The sequence below is a fragment of the Rutidosis leptorrhynchoides genome, chromosome 4 (assembly GCF_046630445.1).
Source record: "Rutidosis leptorrhynchoides isolate AG116_Rl617_1_P2 chromosome 4, CSIRO_AGI_Rlap_v1, whole genome shotgun sequence".
Lineage (NCBI taxonomy): Eukaryota > Viridiplantae > Streptophyta > Magnoliopsida > Asterales > Asteraceae > Rutidosis > Rutidosis leptorrhynchoides.
In genome coordinates this window covers 48,836,518-48,851,315 of record NC_092336.1, presented here as the reverse complement: position 1 = coordinate 48,851,315, position 14,798 = coordinate 48,836,518, and the positions used below count along the sequence as shown (strand labels likewise).

General features: G+C 33.4%; 2 protein-coding genes across 5 annotated transcripts in view; both read left to right on the top strand.

Moving 5' to 3' along the window:
- Positions 1 to 14,798, top strand: part of LOC139839491 (chaperone protein dnaJ GFA2, mitochondrial-like) — a 98,493-nt gene that overhangs the window by 77,781 nt on the left and 5,914 nt on the right. The window lies entirely within an intron of this gene.
- LOC139904647 (chaperone protein dnaJ GFA2, mitochondrial-like) lies at positions 11,905 to 14,654 on the top strand. The gene is made up of 11 exons (XM_071886580.1): positions 11,905 to 11,985; positions 12,139 to 12,225; positions 12,404 to 12,448; positions 12,650 to 12,688; positions 12,896 to 12,961; positions 13,029 to 13,142; positions 13,354 to 13,426; positions 14,002 to 14,093; positions 14,260 to 14,331; positions 14,424 to 14,480; positions 14,592 to 14,654. The coding sequence occupies exons 1-11, from the start codon at positions 11,905 to 11,907 to the stop codon at positions 14,652 to 14,654; spliced, it is 789 nt and encodes a 262-aa protein (XP_071742681.1).

Sequence of the window (14,798 nt, the reverse complement as noted above, 5' to 3'; positions counted from 1 at the left end):
CCTTAGCTTAAAGCGGTTTGAAACCCGAATTAAAACACCCTCGAATATACTTTATTATTATTAAACTTAAATTATAATTATAATTATAAATTAAAATTTAAGTTACAGAAATAATTATAAAAATTTCGTCGAGCAAAACTGACCTTTTATAGTACTTTTCGATTTACTGTAGCTCATGCGATCGCATGAGTTTTCAGTGTTTTTGCCATGCGATCGCATGGCCGTCTTTTCTGTTTTTGTTTGCTAGTTCGTCGACATCAAATAGTGTTACTGTAGCAAATAGTGTTTACTGCAGCAAATAGTGTTTCACTGTAGCAAATAGTGTTTCACTGTAGCAAATCACTGTAGCACTGTAGCAAAATACGGTTTCACTGTAGCAAATAGTGTTTTAATGTAGCAAATTGTGTTTTACTGTAGCAAAGTAATTTTTACTGTAGCAAATAGGGTTTTACTTGTACATATATATATACATACATATAATTGTTCATGAATCGTCGAGAGTAATCAAAGGTAATTGTATATATGAAACAGTTCTAAAATTTTGAGACTCAATCTAACAGACTTTGTTTAGCGTGTTAAAATAATAAATCGTATAGAGAATTGGTTTAAATAAGTCAAAAATTTTCGGGTCATCACAGTACCTCCCCCTTAAAGAAAATTTCGTCCCGAAATTTTGAGTAGTACCTGTTTCATGAGCCATATCAGTGAACAAATGTGGATACTTTTGCTTCATCTGATCTTCACGTTCCCAAGTAAACTCGGGTCCTCGTCTTGCGTTCCAACGAACCCTAACTATCGGTATTTTGCTTTGTTTTAATTGTTTGACCTCACGGTCCATGATTTCAACAGGTTCTTCGATAAAATGGAGTTTATCATTGATTCGTATTTTGTCAAGAGGAATTACGACATCCTCTTCAGCTAAACATTTCTTCAAATTTGACACGTGAAATGTGTTGTGAACACTACTAAGTTCTTGCGGTAGCTTTAATCGATAAGCAACTGTTCCAATTCTTTCGGTGATTTCAAAGGGTCCTACGTACCTAGGACTTAGCTTTCCTCGTTTACCGAATCGTACAACGCCTTTCCAGGGTGACACTTTCAACATGACTTTGTCGCCCACTTGAAATTCTAGCGGTTTTCTTCTTACATCAGCATAACTCTTTTGGCGACTCATGGCCGTTTTCAATCGCTGTTGTATTTGAATGATCTTTTCGGTGGTTTCGTGAATAATTTCTGGTCCAGTAAGTTGTCTTTCTCCTACTTCACTCCAACATATAGGAGATCTGCACTTTCTACCGTAAAGTGCTTCAAATGGCGCTGCGTTGATGCTCGTATGATAGCTGTTATTGTATGAAAATTCTGCCAACGGTAAGTGTCGATCCCAACTGGTTCCAAAGTCAATCACGCATGCCCGTAACATGTCTTCTAATGTTTGTATTGTTCTTTCACTTTGACCATCTGTCTGTGGGTGATAAGCGGTGCTCATATCTAATCGAGTTCCCAATGCTTTTTGTAATGACTGCCAGAAATGTGATGTGAATCGGGTGTCGCGATCAGATATGATAGAGATGGGTACACCATGCCTGGAAACTACTTCCTTCAAATATAGGTGTGCTAATTTCTCCATACTGTCTGTCTCCTTTATTGGTAGAAAGTGAGCTGATTTAGTTAGACGATCAACTATCACCCAAATAGTATCATGACTACTTGCAGTCCTTGGCAATTTCATAATGAAATCCATAGTTATTCTTTCCCATTTCCACTGCAGAATTTCTGGTTGTTGCAGTAATCCTGACGGCTTTTGGTGCTCAGCTTTGACCTTTGCACGCGTCAAACATTTGCTTACATAAGTAGCAATTTCTGTCTTCATATTAGGCCACCAATAAAACTTCTTGAGATCGTGGTACATTTTCCCGTTTCCTGGGTGAATTGAGTACCTCGTTTTATGTGCTTCATCTAGTACTAGTTGCCTTAGATTACCATGTTTTGGTACCCATATCCTATCAGCAAAATACAGGGTTCCATCGGCTTTTACTTCAAGCTGTTTTTCTAACCCTCTGCTCATTTCGCCTTTTTCATTTTCTTCTTTTAAAGCCTCTAACTGTGCTGCTTGAATTTGCTTTGTGAGATCAGTACGAATTTTAATATTCAAAGCTCGGACCCTAAGAGGTTTTACTCTTTCTTTTCGACTTAGGGCATCAGCTACAACATTAGCCTTTTCGGGGTGGTAACGGATTTCACAATCGTAATCGTTTAACAACTCTACCCAGCGACGTTGCCTCATATTGAGTTGTTTTTGATCAAAAATATGCTGAAGACTCTTATGGTCGGTGTACACTGTACACTTGGTGCCATATAGATAGTGTCTCCATATTTTGAGTGCAAAAACTACTGCTCCAAGTTCCAAATCGTGAGTCGTATAGTTCTTTTCATGAATTTTTAGTTGTCGTGAGGCGTATGCGATGACTTTTGTGCGTGGCATTAATACACATCCTAAACCTTGGCGTGAAGCATCACAATAGATCACGAAATCATCATTTCCTTCCGGTAATGACAAAATGGGTGCAGACGTTAACTTCTTCTTTAATAACTGGAATGAGGATTCCTGTTCTGTGGACCAATCATACTTCTTTCCCTTTTGAGTCAATGCAGTTAAGGGTTTGGTGATTCTAGAGAAATCTTGAATGAATCTTCGGTAGTAACCAGCAAGACCTAAGAATTGGCGGATTTGTGTTGGAGTCTTCGGTGTTTCCCATTTACTAATGGCTTCGATCTTGGCGGGGTCAACTTTAATTCCATGTTTACTGACAACATGGCCTAAAAATTGTACTTCTTGTAACCAGAAATCACACTTCGAAAATTTTGCGTACAATTCTTCTTTCTTGAGTATCTCCAGTACCAGTCTTAAGTGTTGCTCATGTTCTTCCTTGTTCTTCGAGTAAATCAATATGTCGTCGATAAAAACAATGACAAATTTGTCTAAATACGGTCTACAGATGCGATTCATTAGATCCATGAATACTGCTGGAGCATTAGTTAATCCAAAAGGCATGACTAGAAACTCATAGTGACCGTAACGGGTTCTGAACGCGGTTTTAGGAACATCTTCTTCCTTCACTCTCAGTTGATGATATCCGGAGCGTAGATCAATCTTAGAATAAACACTTGATCCTTGCAATTGATCAAACAAATCATCAATCCTCGGTAATGGGTACCGATTCTTGATCGTTAATTTGTTTAATTCTCGGTAATCTATGCACATTCTCATAGATCCATCCTTCTTCTTGACGAACAGAATAGGAGCACCCCAAGGTGAAAAACTAGGACGAATAAATCCACGGTCCGATAATTCTTGCAACTGGTCTTGTAATTCTTGCATTTCTGAAGGTGCAAGTCTATATGGAGATCGGGCTACAGGTGCAGCTCCTGGTATGAGTTCAATCTGGAATTCTACACATCTGTGTGGAGGTAGCCCCGGTAATTCTTCTGGAAATACTCCGGGATATTCTCTTACAACCGGCATGTCATTAATGCTTCTTTCTTCAATATCGATCTTCTTTACATGTGCCAGAATAGCATAACAACCTTTTCTTATAAGTTTCTGGGCCTTCATACAGCTGATAAAGTTCAGCTTTGAGTTGCTCTTCTCCCCATAAATCATTAATGACGTTTCATCCTTATGAGGGATGCGAATTGCTTTCTCAGCGCAAACAACTTCTGCTCTTGTTTTGGACATCCAGTCCATGCCAACGATTATGTCAAAACTTCCTAATTCTACGGGTATCAAATCGATTTTGAAGGTTTCACCAGCGAGATTCATTTCGCAACCATGGCAAATTTTATCGGCTTTTATCAGTTTTCCATTAGCTAATTCAATAGTATATTTATCGTCTAGAGGTAATGATGCACATTTTAGTTTAAAACTAAAGTCTTTACACATATAACTTCTATCAGCACCCGTATCAAACATAATAGAAGCTAGTTGATTATTAACGGTAAACGTACCCGTGACAAGATTAGGATCCTCACGTGCTTTACTGGCACTAACATTAAATGCCCTCCCACGTGCGGTTTCTTTGTTCTTCTCCTTATCAGGGCATTGATTTATAAAGTGACCAGACTTCCCGCATCCAAAACATTTCTTGACATCGGTCAGTTTTGTCTTTACTTCAGAAACGGTGGCATAACAATCTTTCGCCACATGTCCTTTCTTGTTGCACTTATCACAGACCACTTGACAATAACCTGCATGATGTGTGTAACATCTTTTGCAGAACGGATGGGGTCCCTTATAGTTTGGACTTGCAGTTGCCCCATCTTGTTTACCTTTAAAAGTTTCTTGTTTCTTCAGGTGAGTACTTTTGCCCTTATAGTCTTCACATTTCCTCTTTCCTTCAGTTGTCTTGACTTCGGTAATTGGTGCCTTAATCGAACTCTCTGTGATCTGGTCCATGAGTTGGTGTGCCATTGTCATGGCTTCCTGCATCGTATTCGGTTTGGACGATGTAACATTTCCTTTGATATTGATCGATAAACCGTCAATATACATTTCTATCTTTCGTTTCTCGTTTGGCACCAATTCGGGACACAACAAGGCTAGTTCCATGAAACGCTTTTCATAGTTATTGAGATTCGCGCCGATAACCTTCAGATTACGTAACTCAGATTCCATTTTTCTGATCTCGTTTAGAGGACAGTACTCCTCGATTAGCATCTTTTTCAGTTCTTCCCAAGAGATATCATATGCCGTATCTATTCCTTCTGCTTTAGCATAATTGTTCCACCAAGTAAGTGCACCATCTTGCAACGTGCACGAAGCATACTTTGACTTGTCTCCGTTCGCACAATTACTGATTTTGAAAACGGACTCCATCTTTTCAAACCATCGGGTTAGACCGACTGGTCCCTCGGTTCCACTAAACGTCTGTGGTTTGCATCCTTGAAAAGTTTTGTATGAGCATCCGTTTCGTGAGTTTGTGTTTACGGCTGCTGCTTTGGCTGCTGCTTCGGCTGTTGCTTTTGCTACTTCGGTTGCAGCAATTCTTTCATTCACACGTTTCTCGACTAGTTGCTCAAACTCAGCATCCGACATTTGAGACATGTTTCTTCAATAAACACAACAGATATAATTTAATCATATAGAATATTATAGGTAAAATGAGTTGTCAATAGTTAATCGTAGCATATTAATAATATGAACCAATTATTATAAAAGACTTTTCTTCTTATTAGCATTTTATAATTATTTCTAGGGTATTACCTACCCGTTAAGTTCATACATAATAGCTAGTACAAGGAATTAACTACTAAAATCCTAATAATATTCCACTATGAAAAATTATAGCGAGTTACTACATTATTATGTAATAATAATAATAATAAGTAGTAATAATACAAATAATCATTCCATGCATTTATTATTAATAAACCAAAATAATACAATACCATACAATACTGATATTTTACATATGCTTATTTTACATAACAAGATAGAGTAGCACACATAAGCAATAAAATAGCGCATGGAAGATTTATGGTTGCGAGGTCGTTAATTCAGAACTATCAGAAACTTCTTCCCATTTGGTTCTCTCTGCCAATTGTTTGTGTGCACATGGTCCGACAGACATTCTGGCAGTGTATTTTATTTTTAGTTGGGGTTTTGAGGTACCCGTTGCCTCAGTGGGTTTAATACAATAAGGGTGGTTACGGATCGAATGGTCCTGTTCTTTTTTAATAATTAAGGACATTTTATTATTGTGGTTGTTTTTATTATCTATAGCAAGTTGGAATTTCTCCTTAGTGATCTCTTTTATTTCATTAGCGAAATCCTCCTCCTTACTGATCTCGTCTGATGACGAACTGTCTGAGTCATGTGTAGGAGAATATGATGACGAACTGCAAGAATATGTACCGGTGGTCATGAACCGAAATCTGCCAGGCGTAATCGGCACAACCCGCCCGTCGGCGGTATATCTGGACCAATGTCCATATTTGTTTAGAAATGGACGATCCTCGTTTACTCCAGGGATCATGGGTCCATGCCAACGATACTGTGGCTCCGGAAAACTAAAGCTGGGTGGAGCTGGAACCTCCTCTGGGTTTACCGGGAGTTGAGATTCCCCGGCTAACACAATTTCTTCTTTAATAGGTATTGGAACGCCCTTTTCAGTTGTGGATAGAATAGATTCAGTGTCCGATTCCGAGTCGTACAAAATGATAGGATTAGAGGAAGTCATCTATCACATAATTGAAACAACAATTACGTTAGCATATAAATATATCACATATAATGTTTTTGACCAAATAATAAGCAAAAATCAGTAAAAACAGATATGGTCATAGTCCAGACTCACTAATGCATCATAACAATTACCAGTTAAACACACTAATGTAATTTCTGGTTCCCTATGACCTCAAGCTCGGATACCAACTGTAACGACCCGTCAAAATCGCTATTGACGCGGCACGTTAATCATTGATTCCACAGTGAGGTTTTGACCTCTATATGATACGTTTTGATAAAATATTGCATTCATTAAAATAAGTGACTTTCTAAACATAGAAAGTTATAAACATGTGGGCGAGTGCTTAGGTATAAGCAAAACCCCGAAATACATAAGTCTTTAATTTACAGGTTGACATCACAGTCCAATTATTTATTACACAACGCAGTTTTATTTTGAATGCAATAAACTTTGTACAAAGCATGAGAGACTCCATGCAGGCAACAAGCACATCACAGCGGAAGCATTCTAAGGACCTGAGAATAAAACATGCTAAAAAGTCAACACGAATGTTGGTGAGTTATAGGTTTAATTGCTCGAGTCATAAACATGTATAAAGATAGACCACAAGATTTCATCAAAAGTTTATCAATAGATTCTACGTAACAGAGCACCCTGGTAACTAAACTTAACGCTATAGTGATAATTACCCCATTCGTTTTAATACACGCAAACCAACGTGTCTTAAACTCAAATAACATACGTCCGTTAAAAGGCTAGCGCTCTAGCTCGGACGGGGATGTCAAGCCCTATGGATCCATATACAATTATTCGCGCCCACCAGTCCATATCCTATGTACTGGCAGCTACTAGTTACCAAAGCTAAGGGATTTCCAGTTTAACTCAGTGTAGAATTTAGTATGTACTTGTGTCTTATCGCGTTTAAAATAAATTGCATGTATTCTCAGCCCAAAAATATTTAAAGTATTTAAAAAGGGATCTATAACTCACAGTTTAATATTGAGACTCAATATTGTTGGCAAATTGCGTAGACGTAATGATGGTAGACGACTGTATGGTTGGCCTTGGATTCAAGAACAATACCCAATATTTCCTTAGCTTAAAGCGGTTTGAAACCCGAATTAAAACACCCTCGAATATACTTTATTATTATTAAACTTAAATTATAATTATAATTATAAATTAAAATTTAAGTTACATAAATAATTATAAAAATTTCGTCGAGCAAAACTGACCTTTTATAGTACTTTTCGATTTACTGTAGCTCATGCGATCGCATGAGTTTTCAGTGTTTTTGCCATGCAATCGCATGGCCGCCTTTTCTGTTTTTGTTTGCTAGTTCGTCGACATCAAATAGTGTTTACTGTAGCAAATAGTGTTTACTGTAGCAAATAGTGTTTACTGTAGTAAATAGTGTTTACTGTAGCAAATAGGGTTTTACTGTAGGAAAGTCGTTTTTACTTGTACATATATATATATACATACATATAATTGTTCATGAATCGTCGAGAGTAATCAAAGGTAATTGTATATATGAAACAGTTCTAAAATTTTGAGACTCAATCTAACAGACTTTGTTTAGCGTGTTAAAATAATAAATCGTATAGAGAATTGGTTTAAATAAGTCAAAAATTTTCGGGTCATCACATTAGGAAAATAGATACATGATGCTCGATGATAACAATAGAATTATGATGATGATGATTTTATGGCAAATGATATCGTGATGATGATGGATCATGATGGAATGATTATGATTATGATCATGACATGTTTAAAATGATGATGATACGAAATTATAGAGGTAACGATCACGAGTTTAAGGTGATGATAATGAATAGATTATGATGATGATGATGAAACATGGTGATGATGATGAATAGATTATGATGATGATGATGAAACATGGTGATGATAATGAATAGATTATGTTAATGATGATGATGAAACATGATGATGATAATGAATCCATGATGATTATGGTCTAATACAATTATTACTATTATTAGAATTATTATTATTATTATTACTATTATTATTATTATTATTATCATCATCATCAAAATTATCACTAAAATTTTATTTTTTATTAAAAGTATCTTTATTATTAAAAATTATCATTTTTATTAAAAATTATCATTTTTATTAAATTATCATTGTTATTAAAATTATTATTATTATATTTATCATTATTAATATTATTACCATTATTAATAGTATTATTATTATTATGGTTATTATTATTAAAATTTCTAGTTCATATAATATTTATATAGAGAAATATATTTATTACATATATTATAATTTTTTTTAAATATATATTATTATATTTTAATATATTATGACAAACATTAATTATATTTATAATATTATATATAAGTATCTATATAGTACATGTACATACTAATATGATATGTATAACGATATATATCAAGAATATCAAAATAATTATATAGATATAAATTTAATACATTATATTAAAAATAAATATATAATAACAAAAAATGTAATATATTATAAAAAATGATAAATTATAAAATATAATAGTTAAAATACATTAATAACTAATAATATTAAAACCTGCCTTTAAAAAAATTTAATAAATGATATTAATAAATGTATAACAGGTATAAGATTTCTATAACTATTTTATAACTATAACTATTAATATGAAAATATATTATGCAATACTTGATTTATTGCCATTATATGTTTATAATATTATTTGGTATATAAAACTGATATAGGTTCGTGAATCCGAGGCCAACCCTGCATTGTTCAGTATCGTCGTATGAATATTTTTACTACAAAATATTGTATCGTGAGTTTCATTACTCCCCTTTTAAATGCTTTTGCAATATATATTTTTGGGACTGAGAATACATGCGCTGTTTTTATAAATGTTTGACGAAATAGACACAAGTACTTAAAACTACATTCTATGGCTGGATCATTATACCGGATATCACCCTTTTAGCTTGGTAGCCTAAGAATTGGGGAACAGACCCCCTAATTGACGCGAATCCTAAAGATAGATCTATCGGGCCTAACAAACCCCATCCAGGTTATGGATGCTTTAGTACTTCGATTTTATATACAGATGAGTGAACCTGTATATTTGGGGATATTCTAGATGCATTTGTTAATGTCGGTTACCAGGTGTTCACCATATGAATGAATTTTATACAGATGAGTGTTCCTGTAAGATGATTTTTGCAGATGAGTGTTCCTGCAGTTAACTATAAAAATTAAATCTTGTGGTCTATTAAAATGATAGAAATGATTGATTACGATAAACTAATGAACTCACCAACCTTTTGGTTGACACTTTTAAGCATGTTTATTCTCAGGTATTAAAGAAATCTTCCGCTGTGCATTTGCTCATTATAAAGATATTACTTGGAGTCATTCATGACATATTTCAAAAGACGTTGCATTCAAATCGTTGAGTTCAATAAAGATTATCATTAAGTAAATGACAGATTAGGTCATTTATAGTTGGATATTATGAAATGGTATGCATGTCTGTCAACTTTCGATGTACTGAAAGTTTATCTTTTAAAAACGAATGCAATGTTTGTAAAATGTATCATATAGAGGTCAAGTACCTCGCGATATAACCAAATGTAATGTATTCGTCCAGACGGATTAGGACGGGTCTCTACACGACTCGAAATCGAACTTTTAACGAGTTGAACTTAAGTAGCTCGTTATTAGATTGGCTCATTTACAACCCTATTTACATTTATATTTTTAATCTTTAACTTAAATTACGTTACTTATTTTAGAACTAACAATAATTAACATTTTAATTTAATTCTTCTTTTCAACAGGTGTATATATCATTATCATATTCGTGTATTCATCTATAATTTCTATTAAAATCCTATAATGATGATGTCATTATTAGGCTAATTGTTTTGTAAAAAAAAAACTAAAAAACAAAAGAAAAAAAATCTAAGAATGGTGGGTGATGTCATTAATCTAAATAATTTTGAATTAAAATTAAATCTTATTAATTAATTATTATTATTAAATCTTATTAATAATTGTTTTAATTATTAAAATTAAATAATTTTTAATTATTTTAATTGAGTACGAGAAGGTATAAAAGCTAGGCAGAAGGAAACCAATTCTAAATTTATATCTTAATTTACACTTTAAAATAAAATAACAACCAATATTATCTCTTATGATTGAATGTGAATTGTTTAATATGCATTTTAGGTGTTTGATGAAATGTTCAGCTGACGAGTTTCTTAGTATGTCATCTGTGATTTCACGGGTTATTAAACTAAATGACTTTAGCATTTACGTTCACTTAATACCTAAAACATATCGTTAAACTGTTTCGTTTAAACAAACCCGTACTTCTACGGATCATTTCACTAGTTCGTATTCATATTATCAATTTATCAATATATCATTTACATTTATGGAGTATCATTTATCATTCATCATACGGTTTTAAAACCCAAAATGTGTATACAAGTGTATATTATAAAATATAAAATATAAAATGAGACGTTCCCTCCCTCACAAATCAGTCAAGTTTGGGAGGAAAATTTCTTCCACTTTGACTTGCAATTCATTCCTTTTCTTTCGTGATAAAAGACTAATAAGGAAAGTGTGTTTGATTTTGATTTCCTTCCAAATCCACAATGTCAGGGTTTTTAGGGTTTACTGTAAATCCCCTTTTTAACACTCACAGATACCTAAAAATTAAGTTTTGTTTTTCCACTAATTTAATACTGATTACAAATACAAATGGTTCGTTATAACGGCATTAAACTCTTGTCATTGATTTCTCGACGAACCTTCTCCAACGATTCCACCGTATGCATTCCCTTTCTCAGTTGTACTATTATTATATTTTGTATTTGTGTATTTATGTACTCCGTACTTTTTAGTTATTGTCTTATATATGTGTATGTAAATATGTAAATGTAATTACGATGCAGTTGTATGAATCGGTGATTAAAGGAGGTTATAGAAAGTTTGGTACATCCATTCATACTTATTATTACTACATCATTCCTAACTCTCAATATTACAAAACTGGTAAGCATTATTATGTTTATATTTGTAGCTTCTGTTGCTATATTTATTAATGATGCAGGTGTGTTTTTTAATTTGTTGCAGTTGTTAATTCGAGATATCGGGCAAATTCTGTAAAGGTTAATGCGTGTTTTGGAAATACTAGATCGATTCATGGCACTTGTATGTATCAATTTCTCTGTCCAATATATATGAATTTCTTTATTATTTGAAGCTCCATAACTTCTTGCGGGCAAATGTATCATGAATACAACCCAGGTTTACAATTTATACTAATTAATGCAACTAAGTTATTTTGTAACCAAGATTCACCTTTTCATCATAAAAGCACACCAAGTTTTTTTCTTTTTGTGCATATGAATTAGCTGGCATTGATTACCACTTTATTAACACCTTGATTGTGTAGTTGGTGGTAAGATCATACAGCATTAGCAATATAATAGTTGCGTGTTTCTGCATATCTAGCTCTTTAAAAGTTTTTATCTGGAGCCATCATATCAATAAGGCTAATAACACGGGAACCATTTACGTTAGCCTTTGATTAATTTTCGCCGCCATGGTTGATCGTTGAACTTTTTTTTTTTTATCTTAACCAGCATACATGGCTGCTAAAGATTATTATGATACACTCAAAGTCAATAAGAATGTGACTGCATCAGAAATTAAGAACGCCTATTACATGGTGGGTAAGTGGGGTTAGTCATTTCTCACAACCTTATTGTTTTGATTTATGCAATTTCTTGTGAGTTTGCTTGTTCGTTTGGTTAGATGTGATGTATATCTCTATTATTAATTAAGTAGTTAGTTACTCTGTTGTGCTATTTGAATATTCTAGTTAGCAAAGAAGTGGCATCCAGATGTAAATAAAAATGATCCAGAAGCAGCTGAAACAATGTTTAAGAAAATTTCAAAGGCATACGAGGTACGGTGGTGGTGTTGTTGTTTAACATCTGTTTTATTTTGTTAGTGTATTTTGATATTTTGATGATAAATTAACTATTTCGGATATACCATTCTAAAATGTCACATCTTTCCAACTTACTTTTTATCATTTATTGTCAACACTCTCATACTTTACCTTTGTTCATTGCTGCCTGCAGGTTCTGAAAGATGAGGAGAAACGAGCACAATATGACCAGGACCAGGTACAATCTATCTATCTGTTGCTGTTGTTGTTGTAGTAGTAGTTAACATCTGTTTTATTTTTATTTATTTTATTATGATATTTTCATGATAAACGAACTATTTCAGGATATACCATCTTAAAATGTCACATCTTTCCAACTTATTTTTACCATCTATAGTCAACGCTCTCATACTTTACCTTCGTTCATTGCTGCCTGCAGGCTCTGAAAGATGAGGAGAAACGAGCACAATATGACCATGTACAATCTATATATCTATCTGTCTTTTATAAATAAGTAGAATCAAGAAATCAATTCATGCGGTGGTCTCCATTTATAATGTTTTTTGTTTGTGAATTTTTAGTTTCTAACGACCTTCAGGCAACATTGGCTGAAGTTATAATAATTATAATACTATATTGTTGTTTGATTATAATAATGTTGTTACTTTTGGTATTTGTCTGTCAGTCTTATCATCAGAAATGTGGTTTTGGTGGGCCAGTTGATTGCGATTTTGGTGGCAATGATGTTAAGGTCTGTTTTTTTTTTGGTGATCTTTTTGTGTATGATTGGGTCGTTAGTTTTTTTTCATGATATGCAGGTAACCCTTGAACTTTCCTTTATGGAAGCTGTGCTGGGATGTACCAGAAACGTAGTCTTCGAGACCGAGTCGACTTGTAAAGTTTGTGGTGGAACTGGTATATTTGGCTTTAAGGTATGTTATAATAAATAAAAATGTATATATGTGTTACCCAAAAATTTGTTTGTTAGGTTTTCACTTTCATTTACATTACTTTTATTACCGTTACCGTTACTGTTACTATATTTGGTTGTTGAAGTTTGGACCACATAAAATGTATATGACCACATAATATAATGTTAGCCGAACCATCATGACTTATACTACAATGTTGGTTTACATACAGCGGTCATGCAAGACATGCAATGCCAAGAAGGTTGTGAGAGGACCAAAGTCGGTGAAAGTAGATATAATGCCAGGTCATTATTAATACTAATTATTACTACGTATATATATAGGGAGAAGATCCAGCTCTAAGCACCCCTTTGTGGGGATAAGGGGATAATCAAATTTAATTTTTTTATATCTTTAAAATTAGAGTTTAGATTGCAGATTTTTTAATTTCCAAGGTTAATTTTTACTATTTAGAATATAAAAAAATATTTTTTATTTTTATTTTTCACAGCTTGTTATCATACATCTGATGTATGATACCGCACGTTAACATACATCGATGTATGATAACCAAAACTAATGAAAAATGACTAATGAGCGGATGAAAAATATTGTTTAGGGTTTAGTAATTAGGATTTAGATTTAGGGTTTAGATTGAGTTTTTAACACGAATGGTATAGGGTTTTGGGTTTAGGGACTAAACCCAAACACTAAACCATTTAAAAAAAAAAACTTCACAGCAGCTTATCATACATCCACATCAGATGTATGATAAGCTGATGTAAAAAAAAATTGTATTTTTTCTGAATATAAATATATAACTATTTATTTTTTTTATCTTTAAGTATGTATGATCACACACCATCCATGATTGATTCAGGAGTTGATACAAATGAAGAATTAAGTATTTCTGGAAGTGGTGGGGCAGATCCAGATGGTAACCAGCCTGGTGATCTTTATGTTGTCATCAAGGTAATATCAAGTTTCATATATGCCCCTATTATTTTCTCAAGGATTCAATGTATGGGTCATATTATTGGTTTTGGTGTGTAGAAAAATTGCATATGTACGTATCTGCACGTGTATGCTGATTATGCATATTTATGTATATCATGAATGATGATAAATAAATATGTAGGTGCAAGATCACCCTGTTTTTCGACGACAAGGACCAGATATTCATGTTGATGCTTTTCTGAATAAGACTCAGGTAATAAGACTCGGCCATATTAAGTTATTCATCTACTTCATTATCTCTATATTTTAATTACCTGATGAGCCTGCCTTTATATCTACTTGCAGGCAAGGTTGGGAGAAACTATACAAGTCCCAACATTGACGGGTGACGTTCTTCTTAAGGTTCTGTTCTCATTATTATTTACATTAAATAATAAATATTACTGTTAACACTAACAAGTTTATTAAATTCTCGTTACACTTGTCTAAGGTTATATACTTTTTCATATGCAGGTTCTTCCGGGAACCCATCGTGGTGAACAAGTAGTAATGAAGGGAAAAGGTAGATTGCATTGACGATATTAGATTACCTTCAGTTTCATTTTAACCGTTTGTTTTATATTTATTGTGTATTGCATATGTATATGTATATATATACTTAGTAGCAACTAAAAAAACTTATATTCAGCAGTTCATTTCCTTCTAATGGGATTGGATTGA